Source organism: Chiloscyllium punctatum, chromosome 29, assembly GCF_047496795.1.
Source record: "Chiloscyllium punctatum isolate Juve2018m chromosome 29, sChiPun1.3, whole genome shotgun sequence".
In the NCBI taxonomy this organism is placed as follows: domain Eukaryota; kingdom Metazoa; phylum Chordata; class Chondrichthyes; order Orectolobiformes; family Hemiscylliidae; genus Chiloscyllium; species Chiloscyllium punctatum.
Genome location: NC_092767.1, coordinates 61,963,036 through 61,990,906, shown reverse-complemented (window position 1 = coordinate 61,990,906; position 27,871 = coordinate 61,963,036). Strand labels below are relative to the sequence as shown.

At 40.6% G+C, this 27,871-nt stretch overlaps 2 protein-coding genes across 3 annotated transcripts in view; one reads left to right on the top strand and one right to left on the bottom strand.

Moving 5' to 3' along the window:
- Positions 1-130: 130 nt before the first annotated feature.
- On the bottom strand, positions 131-9,517 carry LOC140454678 (uncharacterized). Its single transcript, XM_072549607.1, has 3 exons — positions 9,420-9,517; positions 9,235-9,349; positions 131-1,031 (listed from the first exon to the last, which is right to left on the bottom strand). Exons 1-3 carry the CDS (start codon positions 9,515-9,517, stop codon positions 348-350), a joined length of 897 nt encoding a protein of 298 aa, XP_072405708.1. The 3' UTR covers positions 131-347.
- Positions 9,518-9,537: 20 nt separating this feature from the next.
- The window catches only part of zc3h4 (zinc finger CCCH-type containing 4), a 77,287-nt gene continuing 58,953 nt past the window's right edge, over positions 9,538-27,871 (top strand). For both annotated transcript variants that reach the window (XM_072549218.1, XM_072549217.1), the window contains exons 1-3: positions 9,538-9,869; positions 18,520-18,754; positions 24,748-24,858. In XM_072549218.1, the coding sequence (XP_072405319.1) occupies positions 9,775-9,869; positions 18,520-18,754; positions 24,748-24,858 (441 nt within the window). In that variant the 5' untranslated portion in view covers positions 9,538-9,774. The remainder of the gene's footprint in view (positions 9,870-18,519; positions 18,755-24,747; positions 24,859-27,871) is intronic.

The window sequence follows — 27,871 nt, the reverse complement described above, 5'->3', positions numbered from 1 at the left end:
ATGGTAAGCTGAGCTTTATGTGTTTGCTGTTCCATCTTTAGTTTGCGCTTATCTTTCTCTTGGGCCAGCAATTTCTCAGCATGTATCGCGTGTTATTCTAGCAAATTCAGCTTTCCTGTGTCCCAGGTAATACATGTGTCTTTTACCTTTTTTGCTATTTCGTCCTTCATTCCATTGATGAAGCTCTTCCTCAGGTGTGCCTCATATGGTGTGATTTCTGCCTCCGTTATGTCTGCGGGTGGTGTCAGTACACTGTGGGCATTATGGGCTTCAGTGAGGTGCGTAAGGTACTGGAACACTGTCTCACCTTCTTGTTGTTTACACATTGCAATTTTGGTCATGTCCATTCATACTGGGAGTGCTTCCCCACAGGTGGTTGCCAGCGCTGTGACAAAGTCATTAAAGTCTCTGTTCCGCTCCGTTTGCGGGTCGGCTGCTCTGGCATGGATGTTTGTGCCTGACCAGTTGTACCTGACTTTGGTGACATCGACACCCAGTTTTCGTCCCAGGAGACGTTTCATCTCGTGTGACATGGGACAGAACTCGGTACAGAACCTTGTCACTTCTTCAGTGAACTTATTACCTCTAACCTCACGTGGGTCAGGCAACTGTCCATAGGCACTTTCCAAATCCTTCATGGTCCATGGCTGGTGGACCAACATCGGGTACCCGTCTGGACCTGCAACTTCAACCAGTAGTGCTTGTACCTGGTTAGGTGATCGTGCATCAGTATTCTCACTGTCTGACTCATCGTCCATTGGAGGGTGATTGCGGACAGGCCCTGAATGCCTTTCTGTCTTGGAGTGGCTGTCCTTCTTTTGGCCTTCTTGCTTCGATCTGTTGCAGGTATGAGATGCTACCGGTGATTCAGCAGACCCTGAGGCGGCGGCCACTGACTTGGAATCTTCGGGCCTCGGGTATAGATGTTGTCCTGTCGCTGTCTGCTCTCTTTCTTCCTTGTACGGAGGCGGATCTCGTGGGGGGGCTGTTGGTCTCGGAGGGTAGCCATCAAGGTCAGGATCTGAAATATACTTAAGACACCGTACAGCTTCATTAGGTTGTTTTCAGCACGTGTCTACATGTGCATTGGTGTTTGTACGTGTATTTGATCTATCTTTTACTTGAGATTTTCTTTCTCTGATATCAGCCTCAGCCTTCCACGTTATAAGCAATCCAATTCACAAGTTCTATTTTTCCCCTCCGTTTCTCCTTCTCTCTCTCTTCCAGCCGTGACCTCAGTATCTCCAACTGCCTTTTACTAAAGCTCACTCCCTCTGGAAAACCACATTCTTTGATCCACAATTCTAACTGCTTTACAGACTCTGGACCGTAATTATTTAACATATATTGTATTTTTGGTTGTCCATTCCAAGTCTTCTGTGGACCCTCTTTTTGTTTGCTCTTGCGTTATTGGAAAAGTGTTCAGCTCTCTCTCTCTCTCTCTCACACGGTATGGTGCCAATATGACTTGCTTTTACCTCCGGAGGTCCCCTCTCATTGGGCGCGTCCACCTTAATGCCTTGGTTTTCGTAAACCAAGAAACCACGTACCTGGTATGTCTTTGGCGAGTCCAACTCAGCCAGTGATTGTTCGAGGTCTAAAACTACTCCCGGACGAGCCACCAAGTTTACTGTCATGGAAATTAGATCGACTCGACTCAAATGTTTGCAAGAGCAAAGAAAAAGTTTATTTCAAACCTTTGCAAAGGGACCCAATACATTGGCGAGATGCCTCACGTAAGGGGCATTTGATAGCTTTCGCATACTCCCTTGATACTATAACTCGCTTCCCCTTATGAGCACCTGCATGACTAGAGGCCTGGAACATTTGAATTCCTTTCCATATATGGAGTTGTTTTTCTCATTTCTTGACTGCTGCTATGGCAGTTTAACTGGCCTTGTAAGCCTGTTGTTAGGTCAGTTTGCCTTTACATTTTCTGTTCGTTTGCAGTACCCCTTGTTTCAGTCAGATCCTTACTTCTTTGTTCCCCTATGCTTTTATAGATTTCACAATAAATGTTAGCTTTCCATTACATCCAACATGCCAATTATCACAGAAGCCAGCATTTGCAAGTCTTTTCAATAAATCTAAGTTTTGACTTTTGAAGATCTGGTCACCCTAACCTTCTGAGCTTAACAGCTTCAGACCATGAACACTGTCCTCCATTTTGACTTTTGTTATTTTGCCAAGGACGAATCTGTACCTTTTTATAATTTTGCTTTCAGACAGAGCTGATCTTTAGTTTACAATACTTACTCTGTACCAAAGCTGTTTCTTCATTGCAACTGTTATCACGCGTCAGCTTTTTGTTCAATGACATGTTTGATACTTAATCACTCCCAGTCTCAAATCTATCTCTGATATACCCTTCTGTTCTACTTAGCCCACCACTTTTGTCTGAGGATAAAATTTATCACATTTTCACTTTTTAATCTGTTCCAAAAAATGGATTTGAAGCATTAACTCTGTTTCTCACTACTCAGATGCTGCTGGACCCCCCGAGTTTTTCCAACACTATTTTTATTTTAGATTTCCAGTATCTTCAAAAAGGGAATTGGATGAGCACGTTTTGAGAAGATTTGTAGCTCAGGTTGAGGTTCTGGATGTAGGTTTGCTCACTGAGCTGGAAGGTTCATTTTCAGACATTTCATCACCATACTAGGTAACATCTTCTGTGAGCCTCCGGACAAAGCACTGCTGATGTTTCCTGCTTTCTATTTATATGTTTGGGTTTCCTTGGTGATGTCATTTCCCATGGTGATGTCATTTGCTATTCTTTTTCTCAGGGGGTGGTAAATGGGGTCCAAATCAATGTGCTTGTTGATAGAGTTCTGGTTGGAATGCCATGCTTCTAGATATCCTCGTGCATGTCTCTGTTCAGCTTGTCCTAGGATGGATGTGTTGTGTCCTTCCTTATCTGTATGTAAGAATACTAGTGAGAGAGGGTCATGTCATTTTGTGGCTAGTTGATGTTCATGTATCCTGGTGGCTGGTTTTCTGCCTGTTTGTCCAATGTAGTGTTTGTTACAATTCTTGCACTATTTTGTAAATGACATTAGTTTTGCTTGTTGTCTGCAGAGGGTTTTTCAAGTTCATTAGCTGCTGTTTTAGTGTGTTGGTGGGTTTGTGGGCTACCGTGATGCCAAGGGGCCTGTGTAGTCTGGTAGTCATTTCCAAGATGTCTTTGATGTAGGTGAGAGTGGCTAGGGTTTTTGGACGTGTTTTGTCTGCTTGTTTGGGTTTATTACTGAGAAATCTGCAGACTGTGTTCATTGGGTACCCATTTTTTAAAATACACTGTACAGGTGATTTTCCTCTGCTTTGCGTAGTTCTTCTGTGCTGCAGGGTGTGTGGCTCATTGAAATAATGTTCTGACGCAGCTTTGTTTGTGGATGTTGGAACAATTGCTTCTGTAGTTCAATATTTGGTCTGTATGTGTTGTTTTCCTATAGATGCATTGACTTGGACCCCATTTAACACCCCCTGAGAAAAAGAACAGGAAATGACATCAACATCCCAAGGAAACCCAAACATATAAATAGAAAGCAGGAAACACCAGCAGTACTTCGTCCGGAGGCTCACTGAAGATGTTACCTAGGATGGTGTACGAAAATGATCCTTCCAGCTCAGCGAGCAAACATACATCCAGAAAATTGGATTATTATTTGAAGAAGAAGGATTTTCAGGGTTACAGGAAGAAAGGGGGGGTGATGGCACTAAAACAATGCTTATTCAGACAGTGGGAACAGACACAACAGACCAAATAGATTCCATCTCCACTGGTACGTTTCTAATTCCTGATCTTCCAGGATCAAGCTGCCCAGTTAATTGACCATCTTAAACATTCTCCACCTCCACCACTGACACTCAGTGCTAACAGTATGTACCATTATTGCAGGAATCTTTAAGCTATGACTGGCTACAGTAGAAGCTTTGATTTTCTTTCAATTGTGTAGCTCCACAGAGATCTCTGCCTTTTTTTATCATCTGGCATTGGCATTTGTTGGGATGATTTACAGATTCATATGCAACCTGTTTGGCTGCATTATGATCATACTGTCCTTGGCCATCCTGAAATGGTCTCAAACCTGGAGGTTCTTGTTCAGTGGCAGAGATGCTACCAGGGTGCTACAAAACTTTAAACATTCATATATATTTACATTGTTAAAGATGAACATTTATCCTGAATTTAATTATGCATTAAAATGCAATATAAAAAATTAGAGCATTTTAGGAATAGTATGGAGGCATCCCAGTCTGCCCATCAAAAAGTACATAGGGTGGAACCAATATATTGGTTATTTTCAAAAGTAAGAAAGGTCTGCATTATCTACGAAAGTAAAACATAAGACTTTCAGCCCATCAAGTTTGCTCTGCTTCTCAATGAGATCACAGCTGATCTTATAATCCTCTGATGTTCTGAAAAAGGGTCATTGCCAAAATGTTAACTCTGCTTTATCTCCACAGATGCTGCCAGACCTGCTAAGTTTTCCAGCAATTTCTCCTTTTAAGAGTCATGGAGTCCTACAGCATGGAAACAGATCCTTTAGTCCAACCAACCCGCACCGAAAATGTTCCTAGACTAAACTAGTCCCACCTGCCTGTGTTTGGCCCATATTCCATCAAACCTAACCTGTTCATGAACTTATCCAAATGTCTTTTTAAACACTGTAACTGTATCTGCATCCGCCACTTTTTCTGGCTGTTCATTCCATACACAAGTGCTCTGTGTAAAAACAAAAGTTGTCCCTGTCTTTTTAAAATCTTTCTCCTCTTACCTTAAAAAATATGCCCTCTAAATCTGAACTCCCTCACCCCAGGGGGAAAAAACTTCAATCGTATCATACAATAACACAACGGGAAAATTGCACGCCAAAAACCGTTATTAAAACCAGCAACAAATCAAGAATGGACAGATGCGGTAGAACAAGCCATAAACACAAAACAATGACAAACACAGATAAAGAAAAATCGGGACCTGAAGAAAAAACTTGACAAACTCACAAACAAAGACAAAACCGATAACACGGGCATGGATAAAGAACTTATCAGACCGAACCCTATCACACACAGAAAAAGCGGTACTAGTAAAAGGACTAAATTTCAATTTCCGAGACGCTGACAAGAAGGATTTCCTAGCGGCATTAGAAACTACATTGAAGGACAACAAAGTCACGGAAGAAACACAACAAACGATCAGACAGACAGTTGCACCTACTCTGAGCCGAAAGAGGGAAGGAAACAAACTGAACACACAAGAAAAGAAAATCCTAGAAAACCTCAAAAACGACAAAAACACCATTATATTACCTGCAGACAAAGGTCGGCTCACAACCATCCTGAACAGAAGGGACTACATAGAGAAAGCCAATGCACTACTCGCAGACACCAACACCTACCGACAGGTGGTGCTAGACCCGACCCCACAACTAGGAAACAAAATTACATATCTCCTAAGAAAATTACACACTTCCGGACAATTAAACAAGATGGAATTCCCGAAAATGAAACCAGACGGGACCAACACCCCACAATTCTACGAACTACCAAAAATCCATAAACCAGGAACCACCCTCAGACCCATAGTCTCACTACCCGGAACACCAACTTACAGACTGGCCAAAGAACTACACACAAGACTCAAATACCTAGTAGAAGAGTCACAGCACTCCATCCACTCCACCCAGGAATTCCTAAAAATCATCAAAAACACCAAAATAGAGGAAGACAAAACAATGATCTCATTCAACGTAACAGCACTGTTCACCTCCATCAACATCGACCTGGCAAAGGAAACACTTACCACACTTTTAAAAGAGACCATCACACACACACCCTAACCACCATCAATCACATTACCAACGAAAACATCATGAAGCTAGTGGACCTGTGCCTCACCACCCACTTCACCTTCAACAACATAATCTACAAACAAACCAACGGCACACACTCCACTATCAGGATTCAAAGCAGAAGCGGTAATGCAAAGACTAGAACAAACAGCCCTACCAACCATCAAACCAAAAATCTGGATCTGCTACATAGATTACACCTTTGTCATCACAAAACGAAACAAGATAGAAGTAGACATTTAACATCATCAACAACACCCTCACAGGCATAAAGTTCACCAAGGAGGAAGAAACCGACAACAAACTCGCATTCCTGGACGTCACAGTCGAAAGAAAGGACAACAGAGAACTACAAACCTGCGTATACAGAAAACCGACAAACACTGACCAAATACCTAACTACACCAGCAACCATCCCAAAACACACAAACGAAGCTGTATCAGAACACTATTCCAACGAGCCACCACACACTGCAGCACAGACGAACTTCGGAAAACAGAGGAGAACCACCTATACAATGTATTCAAGAAGAACAGATACTCAAAAAATACAGTCTACAGATTCCTCCAGAACAAACCACGACAAGCAGACCAAACACAGCCAGAAACCCGAACCACCTAACCATCAAACAAGTTTTAGAAATGACAGCCAGACTGCTAAGACCCCTCGTAATCATAGCAGCACACAAACCCACCAACACTCTCAAACAAAAACTAACACTTAAAAGACCCAGTACAACCCATGGACAAAACCAACGTCAACTACAAAATTCCATGCAAGGACTGCCACAAACACTACATAGAACAAACAGGAAGAAAGTTAGCCACCAGGATCCACGAACACCAGCTAGTCACAAAAAGACACGACCTTTCTCCCTCGTAGCCCTACACACAGATGAAAAAAACCCACCATTTCGACTGGGACAACACATCTATCCTGGGACAGGATAAGCAAAGACATGCCAGAGAATTCCTGGAGGTCTGGCACTCCAACCACAACGCCATAAACAAACACATAGATCTAGATACCATCTATCAACCCCTCAGAAAACGAACAGGAAATGACATCACCACAAACCCCAGGAATCCCATCCAGGACAAACATATAAATAGAAAGCAGGAGACAACAGCTTCGCTTCACTTGGAGGTCGCCACTGATGATGTTACCTAGCCAGGTAATGAAACATCTGGATATCAAACCTACAGCTCAGCGAGCAAACCTACACCCTAAACCTCATTCGTATCTCTGCCCCTCATGATTTAATAAATCTCAGTAAAGTCACCCTTCAACCACCTATTCAACCTCAGTGAAAAAGGTGCCAGACTTTACAGTCTATGTTTGTAAATCAAAACCTCTATTCATGGCAACTTCCTCGTAAGTCTTTTCTAAATCCTCTCCAGTTTAGTAGTATGCTTCCAAAGCAGGGCGACCAGAACTGAACACAGTAGTCTGGAAGAGGCCTCACCAAAATCGTGGACAACCTCAACATAACTCCAACTCCTTTACTCAAATGTCTGAGCAATGAAGACAAGTGTGCTATACGCCTTCTTAACCACCGTCTACATATAATGCAAATTTCAAAGAATTATGTACCTGAATCCCTATGTCTCTTCGTGCTACAGCACGACGCAGGGCCCTACCATAAATTGTATGAGTCCTATCCTTGTTTGTATTACCAAAATGTAATACCTCACATTTATCCAAATTAAAGTCCATCTGTTACTCCTCAGCCCATTGACCCAATTGATCAAGATCTCTTTCTAATCTCAGATAATCTTCTTCTCTGTCCACGTTACCACTAATTTTGGTGTCATCTGCAAACTATGCCTCCTACATTTTCATCCAAATGACAAGCAAAAGTGTATCTAGTACTGATCCCTGTAGAACACAGGGCTTTGGTCCAAAACAAACCTCCGCCACCCTCTGTTTCCTACTATAAAGCCAATTTTGTATCCAATTGGCTAGCTCACTCTGAATCTCATGTTCAATTTCCTACAATAAAAACAGAAATTGCTAGGAAAACTCAGCAGGTCTGGCAGCATCTTTGGACAGAAATTATAGTTAACGTTACAGGTCCAATGATCCTCAGAACTGACTTTAGCGAGGAATTTTTTTTTAAATGCAGGGGGTAAGGAGTAAACGATAAATGGTTAACAATGCCATCATATGATGGCAGATCATATGATAACAAGGCCTGGTGTGTGGGGGCTGGAGTAAAGATATTGGAGAAGGTGCCTCAAGCCCTAAACTTGTTGAACTGTGGAGTTCCCAAGTGGAAAGTGAGGTGCTGTTCTTCCAGCTTGGCTGAGCGGCACTAGTTCACTGCAGCAAGCCTGAGACAGAGATGTTGGCCAAGGAACATGGTGGTGTGTTGACCTGGCAAGGAACTGGAAGCTCAGGACCATTTTTGTACACAGAGTGCTTCTGTTTGGCATTTCACCAGCTTCCCTGGCCAACATCTCTGTCTCAGGTTTGCTGCAGTGCTTCAGCATAGCTGGAAGAACAACACCTCATTTTCAGCTTGGGTTTTTAGGGCTTTTAGATTAGATTAGATTACTTACAGTGTGGAAACAGGCCCTTCGGCCCAACAAGTCCACACTGCCCCGCCAAAGCGCAACCCACCCATACCCCTACATCTACCCCTTACCTAACACTATGGGCAATTTAGCATAGCCAATTCACCTAACCTGCACATCTTTGGACTGTGGGAGGAAACCGGAGCACCTGGAGGAAACCCACGCAGACACGGGGAGAATGTGCAAACTCCACACAGTCAGTCGCCTGAGGCAGGAATTGAACCCAGATCTCTGGCACTGTGAGGCAGCAGTGCTAACGACTGTGCCACCGTGCCTGCCCTTGAAAGGCTTGAAAGACCTCCTCCCTCATCCTTACCCAGCACCCCCGCCGCCTTGTCATTACGTGGTCTGCTATTCACTACTCCCCACCACACCCCAAAAACAACTTTTTCCTCACCACCATCAGTTCCGAGGAAGGGTCATTGAACCTGAAACATTAACTCTGATTTATCTCCACAGATGCTGAGCCTTTCTAGCAATTTCTTTTTTTTTATTGTCACAGATTCACTATCATTTGAGGGAAACCAAAGCCTGTCATTTTTGTCTTAAATGGGCAACCCCTTACTCTGAGAGTATGCCCTCAGGTCCAGGACCCTCATACCAGAGCAAACGACCTCTCAGCATCTACCCTGTCAAGTCCCCTAAGAATCTTTAATGTTTTGATACCTTTATACTGTTTGATGATGCACATACTGCTTTAACTCAATGTTATTCATATCACTCTTCAAAACTCCAGTAAGTATAGTAAATGAGAAGGTAGACAAGACCAACGCTATGAGTATAAACAACCTTTACAGTCACCTACACACACTTCGCGCCTTTCCGTGAACAAACGTTGCTCGGCAACTCGTGGATTTCCGTGGCAATGACGTGACCGTGCGTCCCCGGAGAGCGCTTCGGGAGCTTTCGGCTGGCGGTGACTTCATCGAGGCGGGGCATCAACACATCCGCCATCCACGAACGGTGCGGACGCTGAAGAGGGAATAGCACTTTTCGGGGGTTTCCGCCAGCTGTGTTCGTGAATTTCCGTCAGCCTTTTTTTCGTTTCGTCTGTGCGTCACGGCGCTGAGCCGGCGGGCGGGCGCCATGTTGTGGAAGGTGTTTTCTTCCTCTTTCAGTCAGTGTGTGTAATGGAGAGACACCCGGGGGTCGGATCCGCACAGAAAAGCACCGAGAAAATAGCTGCCAATATCAAAACGCTTAAACAGTAACAACAGAACCGTTTATTTCCTATTTCAAGAATCAGTGAGAGCTCAATTGCAGTGCCCGGTGGTAATTTTTTTCCAATAAGGAGAGAGATATATAATTTTTGAGTAAAGACAAAAGGGAGAGAGCGAGAGAGAAAATGTCTCTCGAAAGCCTCAGCCTCACCTCCTCCAACAAGCAGTCCCCCCAAAACGAACACAACAACATCAACCTCACTGAGTCAGGAGACGAAAGGTCGAGTAAAAACAACCTTTTTATCCAACATTTCTCTTTTTATATATTTATATAAAAACAACAACAAATTATCCAACAATCTACCAAGGTCAATTTTTCTGAAGGGAAACCTTGGAAACGGAAGGTAGAGGAATGTATCTGTGGATTAACATTTTTTAAAGAAGGATTTTTTCTTTCTCATTCTAAATCCTCTTGAAAATTGGTTCGCTGGATTTTATATATATATATAAATATCCTTTTCATATATAAAAAGAAGGAACTAAGGGGTGATTTAAGGCCTAATCGCATGCTTGGGTGGTGGAGTGCAATGTGACTATGTCTTTAATGCAAAGGAGTTCTTTTTACAGTAGGGCCTATTTCTGTATGCTTATTAATTTTATTTCATTGATGCTTATTCTTTCCTCTATAGTCCTTTAACAAAACGCAGCCCGGTTAAAGGACATCGGCAATTGACCTTTGAACTTCATTTTTTTTTTTACCCAGCGTCCCCATTGTAAATGGGGAAACATTTATCATTTGTTTTAAACCTGCTTTGAATCTATCTTGATGTGTTTGTGATTTTATTTTAAGTATGCATGATCAATTTTCAAACATGACTTTGCAATCGCCTCACAAATACAACTACCCAAGTTTTATTCTTTTTTTTAACGTGGCTTCAGTTTGATCCTTTCAAAATCTGTTGTAACCATATTAAAAAAAACCTTCTGTTTGTACAGTATTTGCTGGTCATTGTGAAACATCCATTCCTTTGTTTGCAAAGAAAAACAAATTACAACTCTTCGTTAATTTCAATGTCTTCAGTAATGAATGCTAACAGGTCCCTTGCTGTACATTTCTTTTGTAGATGTAATTTTATTCCTGTTATGAAAAAAAAGTTACAGTGTTGCCATTAGGATATCAATAAAGTGTAATGGTGAACATATAAATTTTTAAAAAATATGTCCATACAAACTGAAAACACTCAACAATACAGCATAGATTTTACCCTTCCAAATTCAAATTGTTGTCTATGGGTTATATAAGTAAATATAGTACCACTAATAGAGTAATTTGAGACATTGTCATTTTCTATCAGCAGGCAGATTAGGACAACATTGAAATGGGGGTCAGTCATTGCAGGTTGAATTCAACTGCATTTTCAATATTAGTTATGGATCAAAATGCTGCTATGGTTGAACTCTGCCTTTATTGAAAATCACTTATAAACCAAAGTTATTTTATCAATACCCTGGAGTTAAATAACATAGGTAATCCCGATGTTGGCAAAATCATGGTATGACTTGAAATAGGCCTCATCAAAGAAATTTGAGGTACATGTAGAGTCCATTTATGGGGTAAGTACAAACCTGAAGATCTCGATAAATTAAGTTCATGTGTCAATACTGAATGGCTTAATCTTTTAACCTGGACAGTGTAGTTATGATGTGAACAATAGTCATGATTGTATCAATAACTGTTTTGCTTCAGTAATTTATAAAACTCATTGTATTTGGGGTAACATAGAACCTAGCTAGGAGTTTGATTGACATGACAGGATGATAATTTATAAACAATAGATATTTAATGAGGATGAGCCACCTTTTTCCTCATAATTTAATTCCCTCTTTCAAATTGAAATTGCTTTTCCCAATTTGGATCATCAAGCCATCGAAGAGCAGGCTTTAGGTATATTATTACCAAATTTTACATTAAACTTGAGCATCATTCACATCAACTCATTTGCAAAGTCATGGAATTATGCAAGGAAAGTTTGGAATGGGGTTGGGAAATTTAAGATCAGTTTGAAAGAGAAAATTAAATAATAAAATGTCGGTAATTCTCGTTAACTGTTTATCTAATTACAAATGACAATCCTGTCATGTTGATCATTTTCTTGTGAATCATGATTTTAAGAGTTAGCAACAAAGTTTTTTTTCATTGTTCTTCAAGGACAGGATAATCTGGGTTCTTTGAATTGGTGCAGAATTTTGTTTATCAGGGAGTAGGATAAATTCTCTCTCATTTATTGAGTTCCCATTTCTGGCAGCGGCAAATGCCAAGTAGTTCAAAAAGTTAGGAAGACTAGTAACTCAATCTCATCTTTTAAATGATTTCTGACAGTGCCTTCAGGCTAGATCAGGTAATATTGAAGCTAGGATGCAATGGGAGTTTAAGGAAAAGGAAAGGGGAATGATATGTATTACATCATTGTTATGACTCCATCTGTTGGACTTATTTACCTAAAAGAATGGTGTTTTCCCAATGGCTCAATTAGTAAAAGCTTTGAGCTATGTAGATGTGAAGTCTACAGATAGTGAGGATGCTACAGTGCCCCTTAAAGGAGAGAATATCAGATTGATGTTGGAAGGACAATTGTATGTGGACATCACCTAAGGAGAGGATTGGGTTCTACTGTTATGTCTACATTATGGAAAAATCAACTAACCTTCCCACATGAATAATAATTCTACGATGGAGATTGAAGGTACTCAGTACCATGTTGCAACTTGAGTATGATGCAATATCTTCAGTCAATGGGACGGGGAGAAAATTCATTTGTACAGTGAAATAAATTGAGAAAGTTGCATTGTTTGTTTGTGTTGATAGTGAGATTTTGTCGGCAATTTATAATAGTGGTAGAACATTGTCAATAAATGTAATTGTTTAACGTAGCCATATCAAGACTAATTTGTCACTTCTGTGCCTAGCGGCATATGAGGCATCCTATTTCTTCCACTGCTTCTATATTCAAAAGATCATGGTTTTTGCCTTCTTGAACATTTCCGGTTTTCCACATATGTTGTTAACCTGACCAGAGTGTTTCAGTTGGATGTAAATAGGGATTATGATGATCAGGTGTAAGAGTGCCTGATTGGATGTTAAATCCAGTTTTCAGAGACTGGTATGTTCTTTCCTGCTCACTAGGACAAAGGCTCATTGTATGAAACACTGTAAAGCGATACTTTTGAATGCCTTACTGCATTTGCATCTAGACGTTTCACAGCCTTCTAGATTAATGGTGGTTGTGGAAGAGTTCTGGCTAATAATTGCGGAAAACTGCCATTTTCTCTAGACTGGTGCTTTTTTGAAAGACACCTAATTCCTTTGCCCCATTTAGATGGAATTGAAAAGTAGGGGGATATTATATTCAGCTTCTTGAACCTTGGTTACGACACTCACGACTATTGGAGTTTTGTTCACCATGTTATTACATTGGTGTGTGGATAATGGAGAGGATGCAGAGGATTTACAAGGATAATATAAATATATGGGTGTTCATATCAGGGAAAGATTGATAAGCAGGGTCATTTCTCTGGATGGAAAAATAGGGCAGTGGCATTACGGAGGTCTTTAAAGTGATGAAAGGTTTTGATAGCGTGCATATAGGGAAGATGTTTAATCTTGTGGGGAAGAAACTATATGCCGTCAATATAAGATAGTTGCCATGAAATCCAGTAGACAATTCAGAAGAAACCTACCCAAGGATTGGTAAGAATGTAGTTTAAGGGAATAGTTGAATTGAATGAAATAGCAATTAAGAGTATTTGAGACAAGTGTATGCTGGGAAAGGGAGCGATTGGCCTATTTTTATGCACTATATACTCCATAATTCTATTTATGCAAATACAAGCTACGTAGGTCTCCAGATTTTCCAGTAACTAAAAAATATATTAATTTATTTGGGGAAATGATAGTGCAGTCATAATGCCATTGGAGCAGTAATCCAGAAACCCAGGCCTAAGATCTGGGGGGCGTATTCAAGTGCTATCAGGCACCTAGTGGAACTTGAATGCAATTGACAAATCTGAAATATAAAGCTCGTCTCAGTAATGATGATCGTGTTGACTATCATGGATTGTTTTAAAAAAAAAATCTAATTCACTAGCATCATTTTAGGAATAGAAATCTATTGTCTTTATCCTGGCTTGCCTACATGACTCCAGATCAAAGTTATGTGGTTGATTCTTCACAGTCCTCTTCAAATGGCCTAGCAAGCTACTTAGGTAAAAGCAATTAAGGATGGGCAACAAATACTGGCCTTACTGCCAACACTCTGTGAAAGAATATATTGTTTAAAAAAATTGTTTAGCTGTAGTTTTTGAAGATAAGCCAGAAGTACTGACTTTATTTTGCGATGTTTTGGTGTGAAGATTGTCTGAATTCCTTCATTTTGAAAATACACATTGGTCATAAGGCGGCTAGCAACAACCCAAAATGTTTGAAATTCTATATCAAAATCCTCAGTCGTGTCACTAAAGATTTTCCCGCATGTGTGCTGCTAGCGCACTGAATATATACTCCTTAGTCCTTTTGGTTTTCAGTCTTAAAAAAAAATTCCTGTCATAGAGTCATAGAGATGTACAGCATGGAAGCAGACCGTTCGGTCCAACCCGTCCATGCCGACCAGATATTCCAACCCAATCTAGTCCTACCTGCCAGCACCCGGCCCATATCCCTCCAAACCCTTCCTATTCTCATACCCATCCAAATGCCTCTTAAATGTTGCAATTGTACCAGCCTTCACTACTTCTTCTGGCAGCTCATTCCATACATGTACCACCCTCTGCTTGTTCATTTTTAATATACTCATACTCATATATAGACCATACTGTTTAAAGTGGGATGTTTACCTCTTTTATATCAGAATTGGGAAGCTGGTACGTTGAATATAAGATGTTCTCTGACTATTTGTCACTATTATAAGGTCCTCATATACCATTCACTGTCTCTGAAGATGGACAGGACAGTTATCAGATTTCTGTTAGTATCACTGTAAAACTAGTACTGAGAGGCACATAAAATCTGATTTCTTTTCCCCAAAAGAATTATTTTAGGATAGAGCTTGTTTCTGCTCAGCATTGTTCCAACCATAAGTGAAATTCTTCTACTCTCCTAACAAAGTCCTGATTTCTTTTTAAGCTACAAATTTATATAAAATGGAGTGAATGGCGTAAAGGTTTAGGTGTTAAGTCTACTGAAAAATCAACAGCTTTTATATTAGCACCTTTAGCTAAAGCACCCAACACTTTATACATGACAATAATTATCCAAAAAATTGACACTGAGCTAAAGAATAGGTTTTTGGGACAGATTACTAGAAGCTTGTCCAAGAACCAGATGTTTGAAATGCTTCAGGATAAAGAGCTGGAGAGTAGGAATGTCAGAGTTTAGGCCTTAGATGGCTGAGTTCACAGCCACCAATGATGGGATGTGAAAGTGGGTACTGTGTATAAGGGTAGGTTTGAGATAATGCAAAGATCTTTCCGATATTAGTAGACATCGATCTATAGACGCCAATTTAAAGAGGCTTTAAAAAGTTCGAAGTGTTGTGTTCCTAATATCTAGTTAGCAAAGTTGCATGCTGTTTCTTTATTGAACAGTACAAGCCAGGAGGCTGTGAGGTTTGACATTAGTTTTTTGTTTTGGGTTGTTTGATTTTCACACCAGCAGTGCTTCACTTGGCTTTAATTTTCCAGAGCCAGGGAAGGAACGGGTCAAATGAGGTGCACTTTCCTAAATGCAGTTTAATAGCTGATAGTGGAAAATTTGCTGCTATCAGGTGAAGCTGGGTTGGCAAATGGTGCCACAGGTTGTAGAATTGCTTGTTAACTTTCCATGTCTAGGCTTCCATAAAGAACCACCACTTGAGGGTGGCCAAATATATTTCAACTCCTTCAGGAGTAGAGAAAATTACCTCAGGTATGTTCTCATTTAAAATTATCAGATGAAAGTTAGCAGGGAGATTTTGAGCTGTATGGATAGGCTGCATAGACTGGGGCTATTTTCCCTGGAACATTGGAGGCTGAGGGGTGATGTAATAGAGTTTTAAAAATTCATAAGGCGCATGGATAGGATACACAGATGAGGTATCTTCCTGCAGTGGAGGCATCTAAAACTAGAGGGTGTAGGTTTAAGGTGAAACGGGAAAGATTTAAAAGGGACTTAAGGGGCAACTTTTCAAGCAGAGTATGGTGCGTGTATGGAATGAGCTACCAGAGGAAGTGGTGGAGGCTAGTACAATTACAGCATTTAAAAGGCATCTGGATGGGTATATGAATAGGAAGGGTTTAAGAGGGATGTGGGCCAAATGCTGGCAAATGGGACCAGATTTATTTAGGAATCTGGTTTGCATGGACAGATTGGACTGAAGGGTTTGTTTGTGTGCTGTATGACTCTATGACAATGAACAATCGCCATTTTAATAATACAATAAATTTGAACGCAGCTGCTTGATGTTTAATAATAAATGCATGCAAATAGTTTCAATTTTAAGTGTTAACTGTGTATGTTTCATAATGGCACAATTAAACTTACAATGGCATGTTTGTTAAAGACATAAATGATGGAAGGTACACTGCTTGACAGTCAACGTTTGACAAAAAAAATGTTAAAGTTTTGTGCAGCATCCTCTGTCAGAACTGTTATGGTGTTTGGGAGAGAACTGTGGCCTGACAATTTGCAGTTGGTTTTCGCCAAGAAGCAGCTAATGGATGTTAGAGCTTTTATAGAGACTTCAGTTGAAGGAAAAAGGTATGAAAGTCTGAACATTAGGTAGAAACCTTGTTCAGGCAAATGAGACTGGGAGTGCATTACCATGTCTCTCTCTCTCGTACCCATCGAAGCAACTGCACAGAAAATGGAAATATCTAGGAGTGGAAATTGTGTGGCCTTTAACTTTAGACTTAAATGTTAGTTACTTACCCAATATCATACAGGTTCTTTATTATACCGTAACTAAGTGATACAAAACATTGCAGTGAGTTAGTGTCATAAGTGGAGGAAAAAAATACCACATCCAAGTTTGATCTTTGCTATCACCAATGTGTGTTGACTGCCCCATCTTGTTCATTCTTCAACAAAGTGAAACGAGGGTTTAAAAAATTCATAATATTACATAATTCATCAATATTGCTGTTGGCTGAGACCTGACTCAACAGAGACTAGAGATCACTTCTGTTTATGACAAATATTTTCTTTGGGTAGTATTTTTGAATTATTATTAGATCTTGTTATGATTTAAAAAGTTATATTTTTGAATTTGTACCTTCAAAAACTTGCATTACTGCTTTGTGAATTCCACATTGATTCCATATAAAAACAAAAGGCATGTAAACTGCATTATATAAGTCATTGATTGCTTACATTTGCCTTTCGTTTTTTTGCAATAAAAACAACGTCGTAGATGTGCAATTTTTAAAGCAGTAAAAGGTAATGTTTGAATTTTGCTTTATTGGTTAATTTCCTAAGTTTTAACTCTTACCTAGTTACCTGTTCTTAGCAAACCAGTAATACAAAGTAAAATGCCAGAAATGTGAAAACACTTTTCCCCTTTGACTTTCTTCCATTTCTGAGCCGTTGATTCTTTTTTGCTGGAGTCCAATCTCTTGATGGATCTTACTGTGAATGTGTAGGCGTGATGGAAGTTTAATGTTGGAGAAAGCCATAGCCCTTGTTGCTGCTTGTTTTCGCCAATCATCAGCACGTACTTTTCTTTAGGGATGTGTTCAGGGTGGAAACTCTTTCTTCAGAATTGGGAACTAAAGCCAGCATGCAGCATTAGTACATGAACTGTGTTTGAGTTCAATTAGCTTCACCACAAACCAGACCTCGTTGGTGTACTTGCCGCAAGTATTGACTACCTCAGTGTAGATTCATTGGGATAGCTCTACTTTTGTGGTGTCATACCACTATTGCCATTCTACAAATCAGAAGGTTCAACATCAACCTTCAGTCTGTGCAGAGCTCACTACCTTCAACCAAGACGTTGATGTCCTACAATTGATCTGAGTCCTTGTGAGGTTAGAAAGGGAGAAAGTTATTCTGAATTCAGGTGAGGACAGGAATAACTTTCTTGTGTTACCACTTAGGATTCTCACAAAAAATGTAGCTGCTGAAAATACAGAAATTCAAAGGAGTCCTCAATTTCACATATGCTGGTTTCTGCCTCAATATAGTGAAACAACAATTGAATTTCACTGTCTGGTCTCATGAGTGACCAATAACCAGTATTTTGAGGTAGAACAGGGCTCTTGAGACATGTGGAACCCAACCCCCAAAGCATTACTGACATACCAAGAGAGAATTGGAAGTATTGCTTCCATAGCAATATTGTTTAATCATATAATTAATGAAATTGTTCTTTAAAGTTACAGTCAATTTAACTCGTTGGGAGATTATCATATTGAGCTATGAGTATGTTGCTATTTCTGAGTCAGGTTCTTGTTAGAATTACGTTGCTATTTCACTTTAGCTTGAGGTTAAAACTCACACAATACTAGGTTATATTCCAACAGGTTTATTTAGAAGCACCAGCTTTTGGAATGCGGCTGCAGAGTTCTGAAAGCTAGTGCTTCCAAATAAGCCTGTTGGATTATAACCTGTTGTGTGATTTTTAACTTTGTCCACCCTGGTCCAACGCCGGAACCTCCACATGATGGCTACTTTAGCTTAGACAGTGAAGTTTGCATCCTGCTTTTGGCTCTGTACTCAGTGGAACTGGGTAGTGGTCAGTTCTGATCCCAACAAAGAACAATTGATTTATTGTTTTCATTCGCTGGATTATAACTGGCATCATAAAGTAATTCTAGGATTTTTTTGCTTAATTGCTAATTAGTCACTTTTGTCTCTACTGCCAATTTCTGCCTTTGATGATTCATTTCTGGTAATATAGGGAAGAAGGAGAACTGGAAGAAGGAGAATTAGAAGATGATGGCGAGGAAGTTGAAGCTCAAGAGGAGTCCCAGGAGAAAATTAAAGACAAATGTGAAAAGCAGGAGCGGGATCATGAGGATGATGAGAAAGATAAGGATAAGGACAAATCCCATCGTAGGATGAAGAGAAAACGAAAAAAAGAAAGAGAAAAAGAAAAGAAGAGGTCGAAAAAGAAACGGAAATCAAAGCACAAGGTAATCAGCCCTAATATTCAATATCAACTGAACTTACGTACATGCAATGCTCAAGTTAAGATAGATGCACTAATGACAGCTATGTCTCAGGTTAACAATATTGGCTGGGAGTCAAAGGTTGACATGGCAGTGAAGAAGGCTTTTGGCACACTGACCTTCATCAGTTAGGGCATTGAGTATTATAGAAAGTTGTACAGGACTTTGGTGAGGCTGCACTGAGGAGTATTGTGTTCAGTTTTGGTCACCTTGCTCTAGGAACGATGTTATTAGACTGGAAAGAGCGCAGAAGAAATTTACAAGGATGTTGCCAGGACTCAAGGGTCTGAGTTATAGGGAGAGGTTGGATGTTTTTCTTTAGCATGTCTTATGGAAGTGTTTAAGATCATGAGAGGTGTGGATAGGGTGAATGCACTTAATATTGTTCCCAGGGTTGGGGAAATCGAGGACTCTAAGGCATCTGTTTAAGGTAAGTGGGTAAAGAATAAATGGGATCCTGAGGGGCAACCTTTTTACACAGAGGGTGTTACATATATGGAATGAGCTGCCAGCGGGAGTGGTTGAGGCATGTACATTAACAACATTTAAAAGGCACTTGGACAATTGCATGGATAGAAAAGGTTTAGAAGGATATATGCCAAGTGCAGGGAAATGGGCTTGGCATGGATAGATATTTTGATTGGCGTGGGCCAGTTTGGGCTGAAGGGCCTGTCTCCGTGTTGTAGGATTGTATGATTCTATAACATCAAGTAATGTTGCAAACGTATAAAACGTTTGGGGTATTGTGCAGTCTCTACACCACACTGTAGGAAGGATCTGAGGCTTTTGATAGGGTGAAAAAGAAATTGACCAGAATCAAAATTGAAAGAGCCTCGCATGCCGTAAATCAGAACCAACAATAGAGATTGCTGGAAAAGCTCAGCAGGTCTGGCAGCATCGGTGGAGAGAAATCAGAGTTAATGTTTCGTGTCAAGTGACCATTCCTTAGAACTGGTAGTAGCTTGGAAAATGTCAGTTTAAATGCAGAAGATATGATGAGGGGGAGAGCATAAGGAGTAAATATCCACTGTAAACCCACCGACCCCCACAGTTACCTGGACTATATATCCTCAAATCCTGCTTCCTGTAAAGTATCTATTCCATTCTCCCATTTCCTCCGCCTCTGTCACATTTGATCCGATGATGACAACTTTGACAAGGGAGCCTCTGAAATGTCCACCTTCTTCCTCAAGAGAGGATTCCTCAGCACTGTTGTTGACCTTGCCCTCAGCTGGGTCAATTACCTGCACTTCAGCCCTCACCACTTCCTTCCCTCCCGCAACAGCAATAGGGTCCCTGTTTTCCTTCCCTACCATACCACCAGTATCCACACCCAAAGGATCATTAACTGCCATTTCCACCACCTCCACTGAGATGCTGCCACCAGACACATAACCCCCTTCCTTCCCTTGCCTGCCTTCCGCTGATCCCTCCAGGATAGCCTGGTTCACTCTTTCTTCACTCCCAACACCTCCACCACAGCTTCATGGCACCTTCCGCTGCAACTACAGAAAACATAACACTTATCCATTTACTTCCACCCTTCTCAGTACTTGAGGGCCCAAACACACATTGCAGGTGAAGCAGCACTTTACCTGCACTTGACCCAATCTCGTGAAAGTGAGTACTGCTGGAATCCTGATGAAGGGCTTTTGCCCGAAATGTCGATTTTCCTGCTCCTCAGATGCCGCCTGACCTGCTGTGCTTTTCCAGCACCACACTAATCTTGACACAATCTAGCCTACTGCACTAGCTGCTCACATTGGGGAAACAAAGCATACACTGGGTGACTGCTTTGCAGAACACTTGCATTCTGTCTGCAAAAAAGACCTTTCAGTTGCCTGCCACTTTAACATGCCACCGTGTTCTCTGGCCAACATGTCTGTCTCAGGCTTACTGCAGTGCTCCAGTGAAGCTCAGCGCAAACTGGAAGGTCACCTCATTTTCCACTTGGGGACCCTGCAGCCCTCTGGAATCAGTATAGAGTTCAACAACTTAAGGACTTGAGCTCTCCCCAAACCCCACACATCAGGCCTTGTTATCACTTAGTCTGCTACTATACAGCCATTGTTATCCGTTAAGTCTCTATTAATAGCTATTCACCCTCCTAGCTAGATCGTTATCCACTCCTTTATCTGTCCAACTGTTCTTTTGTCTCTTTGGGCTCTATCCCCACCTATCATTTATTCCTTACCCCCTCCCCCCACTCTGTCTTCTGCATATAAACTGACATTTTCCCAGCTACCATCAGTTCTGAGGAAGAGTCACTGAACCTGAAACATTAACTCTGATTCTTCTCCACAGATGCTGCTAGACTGGCTGAGGTTTTCCAGCAATCCCAAGTTTATGAGAATGTTGCCTGGAATAGAGGTGTACTACCCATAAGGAGAGTTTAGACCAACTTGGATTGTTTTAGCTAGACTATCAGATGCTGAAGAGCAATCTGACAGACGTGTATAAAATTATGAAAGGCGTGGATAAGGTGGATAGTTGGTGTCTTTTTCTCATGGTGAACATGTCACATTCTAGGTTTAAGATGAGAAGGTAAAAATCTAAAGGAGAAGTGAGAGGAATGTTTTTTACACAGAGTAATAGGTGCCTGCAATGCACTGCTAGGGAAGGTGGAGAAGCAGAGACAATAACAATGTTTCAGAGGCATTTCGACAGAATAGAGGGATATGGACCATGTGCAGGCAGGCGAGATTAGTTTAGAATAGACTCATGTTCGGCACATATGGTGGGCTGAAGGGCCTGTTCTGGTGCTGTGCTGTTATATGTAACTTGGATGTTGTGATCCCTTTAAAATTTACATGCTCATGCAGCCATTTTTCAGTGTGCAATTTCTACTGTGGCGATTCACTGTATTTTTATCACAGAACGAGGCCTATATGATTCCAGATTGCTTGATATATGTGGAGTTCTGTATAAAAAGTTACAACACGAGGGTAGCATTAAGCCCAGTGCGTGTGTCTGTGTAAAAACAAACCTATGTAGTCTAATTCCCATTTTCTATATTTTTTCTTTGTCTGGTAGATTATGGCACCAGCAAAGAACCAGCACAAGAGCAATATGGCCTGAGTGTTATAGAATCTTTGGATGGTTACAGTGCAGAAGGAAGTCATTGGCTTGTAATGCCTGGCTCTCTGCAAGAACAATGATGAATGTGTTTCCAACATAGACAGTGAATTACAAATCCTGACTGCTGGTGTAAAATTTATTTTCTTTGTATCAATCTTTTACTTTGTCATTCAACTTGTATTGATGTCTCAGGTTCTCCAACCTTGTGCCAGTGTCTGACATGGTCCCTCATTTCGAATTCCTCCATCAGTTCTTCCCTCAACATTTTCTTTGCTGAAGGAATAACAGTCTGTTCATGTGATTGAAGTCCTTCATTCCTAGAATCATTCTTGTAGATATTTACTCCATTTTCTCCTAAGCCTTTATATCATTTGTGAACTGTGGTGCTCAAAATTGGGGACAATATTTAAGGAAATTTATCACTGCCTTGCTTTCGTATGCTATTACTTCACTTTAAAGACAAGCATCCTGAATGTCTTTTGACTATTTTCTCAATCTGTTCTGCTTTCTATCATTTGTGCACTTATATTTCCAATCTCTCAATTCCTGCACTTAGTTAAGAATTGCAGTCTTCCTATCACAATGTATCAGTTCACACTTTACTGAATTAAATAGCTTCTGCCTTCATTCCCCCTGCCATCCACCAACCAGCACCACCAACACCCCTAGAAAACAACAAAGTAAAACCCCGCTGACACTTAATTCACTTCATTTCCCAGAACTAGATCCAACAGTGGCTCCTTCCTCATTGGAATTATACTGATGTAAAGTAACTTTCTTGGCCATATTTTGTAAGTGCGTTCCTCTTTGCCCTTTTATTATCCCGGTCTGTACTTGAATAATTGAAGTCCCCTTTATATCTACTGTATAGTTGTTGAAGCTATCTATACTGACCTTGCAAGTTTGCATTTCTCTATTTTTCCCATTGGTAGATAGTCCAATAGTACTTCTTAGCTTGAATCAAATAGATTCAGTCCTTGGTCCTCTCAGCATTGTAGTATTTCCTTGAACCAATCTTGCCACCCTTCTTTCTTTCCTTGCCTGTTTTTTTGGAACATCTTCCAGAAATACTTAGTATCCAATCTTGTCTTTTTATGAGGTAGGCCCCCATTATTGCCAGAACATCTGTTTTCTACATGGCTATTTATGCCTGCCACTCAGCAACCTGATTTGTTTAGTTTGTTTGTACAGTTAAATACATATTCAACTAATTTTTAAATGCGGTGTGTATTCTTTTCTCTACATCCTTCAGACAATGAATTTTAGCCAGCCATTGCCTTCTGGCTTTTGTCTCCTGGTTACTGACCTATCTGCTAAGGACAGCAAGTTCTCCTTATCTACTGTTAGTAGGACTCTGTGTCAATTTCTGAATCTCTAAAATTACAAACTCATAATATAAAATCTCTGAATATAGTTTAAATATCCTAGCAATATTCTAATATGTCTCCTTTATTCCCTGCAGAGTGCTATCAGATGATTTCAAAAATGCAATGAAATGAATTGCACATAGTATCTTCACTGTGGTCTAAATGCTGTTTTATGCCATTCTAGCATAATTTTTGTACTCATATTCTGTGCCTCAACTAAAGGATAGTTTCCCATATGCATTCTTGACCACCATAAATACTTTCTGTTACCTTCAGGGATCTGTGATAATGTCTCTTCTTGTTCACTTTCTTGGTATGCTCCCATTCTTTATTCTTTTCGTTGCTTGTTTCTCATCTCGAAATCTATACCTTCAGGGTTCGAAAAGCACAAGTTTGGTGCAAATGTATTCTTGAAAGCCCACAAAAAGCCTGCAAAAATTCAATCACAGCGCAACCAATAAAAGAAAAGTAATTGATTTGACAGCATGTTCTAAATGTATAACTGCTACTACTAGAAGGTTAAGAGCAGCAGATACATGGAAACACTGTCACCTGTATGTTCTGCTCCAAGCCACACACCATCCTGACTTAAAACTAGGTCACTCTTACTTCACTGGGTCAAAATCTTGGAAATCCTTTCCAAGCGTCCCTGCTGGCCTGCCTACACTCTATAGGACTGCAGGGTTCAAGGACCTCATCATCAGCTTCACAAAGATGTGAAGAATGAATTATAAATGTTGGCCCTTTAAATGGGAATATATTGGCGACAGTATTTATCTTTAGTGATCTAATTATGGCATTGACCTTCTTTACATAAAGTAAACAAAACAAGGATTTTGAATGGCCTTGAAATTGAGTGAAATTTCATAGTATACCCGAATGCAGTGAGGCTGCCTCTACTGGTTTGTGGTGGTATAACTTGCAAAATGTTGCTGCCAAGCAAGCATATTGGTATGGCTTCTAGATATGTCATGACACACTGTGGAGCAAGTGGGACTCGATTAATCTGGGTTGTGGGAATTGCTGTCTAGATCAGCATTTATTGACCACTCCAAATTGCCTAGAGGGCATTTAAGAATCAACCACATTGCTGTGTGTCTAGAGTCACATTTAGGCCAGACCAGATAAGAATGCTAGTTTTCTTCCTTAAAGGACATCAGTGAACTAGGTGGATTTTTTTGACAATCAACAGCGGTTTCATGGTCAACATTAGATTCTTACTTCAGATTTTTATTGAATGCAGATTCCATCATCTGCCATGGTGGGACTTGAACCTGGGTCCTCAGACCATTACCTGTGTGGCTGGATTAATTGTCTAGTGAAAATACCTTTAGGTCACTGCCTCCATGAACATGGGCTTCCTGGCTCAGAATTAGGGATACTACCACTGTGCCATAGGAGTTCCTTTTAGTATAGTCTTCTATGTTTGGGTCATCTGGTTACAGTAGTAACAACTTAAATGTAAATTGGTGTGTTGTATTTTCAGATTTTCCACTTTACCTGTCTTTGCAGAGACATGTATCTTCCAGTGATGATTTTTCTGACTATAGTGATGAGTCTGACTACAGTCCTGGGGAGAAGGGATATCGGAAATATCGGGAATACAGTCCACCATATTCACAGGTAAAGACAACAGAGTAGAAAATTAATTCATTTTGTGCTACCTCACTTTGCTATCTTCAAGGTATTTTCTCTAATGGTTAGTATAGGTTTGGCCTCAGAAAAGCATTTTCTCTTTGGATGTCTCTTGCCATCACTCCATGCTGTATCAATGACATTAGAATCTGGAGCATAAGTATGCCATTCCATTCCATTCTGTGAATCTATATGATCATGGCTGAACTGATTGTGGCATTAACTGCACTTTCAGTCCATCCCCAACAAACCTTAGCATCCTTGCGGATCAAAAAAATAATTTACTTATCTAGTTAACATTGAATATTTTCAATGACCCTGCTTCCACAGTGTGCTGCAGAAGGGAATTCCAAATGTTTATTACTCTCTTCATCTCTGTTGTTATGACCAGGTGAGAAGATATAACTGTGTTTTCTCTTTTCCTGCTCCTGTTCCCACAATAATTTTTTAAATTTAAATGCAGGATGTTGTATTGCCAATTCAATAAGTATCTAGGCTGTTGCAGATTGTAAGAATTAAGCCATACACACATTCTTGAAAGAACTGTATTCTATTTTGTTTTATTGCTAAAACCCATGCAGGTAAAAGTATTGGAAAGACTGTTTAAAAAATGTTCAGATGTATCTTACTCCACACTAATGTGCACAAACATATGTGCTCCCCAAGTATACAAAAATTGAAAACAGGTTTGGGGTGTTTCAGGTTTTTCTTAACTTGGCCAATTTAACAATGCAAGTTTTAAAAGAAAAAGAGAAGTTAATGAAGATTCACTAAACCATTTGCTTAACACTAATTTCTGGTAGATTCTGTTCTGCTGGAATCATTGTTGCTTGGTTGAAATCTTGCCTCAAGATCTGTGTTTACAGCAAGGAGGTTCTGATTAATTTTCAAGCCTTAACCAAATAGACCCCTGCTGCCAATGGCAAGGCCTAAACAACATTACAGGATACAAACTAAAGCAGAGCAAGATAGCTGACAAAGACACAGCTCTCTCTTGCGCGCTCAACGCAGTTCGAGCAGAATACCAATGGCGCAGTGACACCTGCCCCGATAACCCCGGGTGCACCTGTGCCCACTGCCACCGCTGCAGACATCAGATCGGTCTTCCTGGGAGTCAAGTTAGGGAAAGCAAAGGGCCTGGACGGTGTCAATGGTCGAGGACTCAGATTCTGTGCTGACCACTCAGTGGAGTTTTTCACTGACATCTTCAACCCCTCTCCACTATAAGCCAAAGTCCCCACCTTCTTCCAGAAGATTACATCATCCTACGAAAGCACATTCAATATGCCTTAATGACTACCACCCAGTGGCTCTGATCTCAATAATCATGAAGTGCTTTGAGAGGCTGGTCACAGCCCACATCAGCTAAAGTCTCACAGCCTGCCTCGATCCCTTATAATTTGCCTAAAAATGTAGCGGGTCAGCGGTGAATGCCATGTCCCTAGCCTCGCACTCACCTCTGGAATATCTGGACAACAAGGACACCTCCGTCAGACTCCTGCTCATTGACTACAGCTCCCCCTTCAAAACCATTATCCCCTCCAGACTGATCTCAGAACTCCAAGATCTTTGTCTTGGCTCCGTCCTTTGCAATTGGATCCTCAGCTTTCTGACCCACAGACTGCAATCAGTGAAGATAGGTAATTGCATCTCCTCCACAATAACACTGACCACTGGAGACCCCCAAGGATATAACCTCAACCCCCTACTGTACTTCTTATACACCCTCGACTGTATTGCCAAATTCCAAGATAATGCCGTCTGCATGTTCGCTGATGACGCCACTGTTATAAAATGGATATCTAACAACAAGTAAATATACAGAAGGAAGATAGAGGACTTTGTGACATGGTGCAATGTCAGCAAAATTAAAGAACTGATCATTGACTTCAGAAGGAAAGGAGGAGAATATGTCCCCATATGCTGAGGTTCAGAGGGTGGAGAGCATTAAGTTCCTTGGATGGATGATAATTGATAACCCGTCTTGGATTTCCCATGTGGATGCAACGGTCAAGAAGGCACAACAACGTCTCTTCTTCTTCAGGTGGTTCAGGAAATTTGACATGTCCATAAAGGCCTTCACCAACCTTTACAGATACACCATTGAAAGCGTACTTTCTGGTGTATGATGGTCTGGTATGGCAACGCCTAGGACCATAAGAACCTATAGAAGGTTGTGTGTCGAGCTCACCTTCCATCTGTGAAGTTCATTTACACAGCTCGTTGCTGTGGAAAGGCTGCCAACATCATCAAAGACCCATTGCACCCCTGTAATGATCTCCTACAACCTCTTCCATCAGGCAGAAGATACAGAAGCTTGAACACATGCACTAGCAGGTTCAGGAACAGCTTCTTCTCGGTTGGGAGACTGGAGTTGATGTGGCTGTAACCAGCCCCTCGAAGCTGTTTACAGTAGCTTCTTTCATGCCATTATTAGACTGATCAATGGACTCTGTAGTCTCAAATAATGCTGATCTTACTTACATTGCTCTTGCCGAGTGCATACTCTATGCAGTGTAACCTGTTTGACTCTGTCTAAGTCCTTTTACAATGTTTGATCTGTGCATCCTTGCTGCTTATGATCTGTCTGTACTACTCGTAAACAAAATTTTCCACTGAACGTGTGATAATAAATCAATCAATCAAGTTCAAGTCCAGCAGTCAGATATAAAAGAGTTAATGTCTCTCCATGTTATTTGTGTATTCCAAAGACTATAGAATGCCCCCATTGCTTCTGTCTCACCATCATGTGATGGCCAAGAGGATTGACTGTGATGCTTAATATTGCATTCTTTATTTTTCTGCTTTGTACCAAGATTCTATACATAGATACCTAAGATGGTGCAGTAAGTGGTGAACTTGTTAACTTTTCACTGTACTCATATGAGTACATGTCACAATAATGTAATTCAATAATTTAGTTTCAGATATTGCAACGATTAATCTCGAATAATTCATCCTTCATCTGGATGTAAGAAGCTGAATCTGCAAACATGTCCAG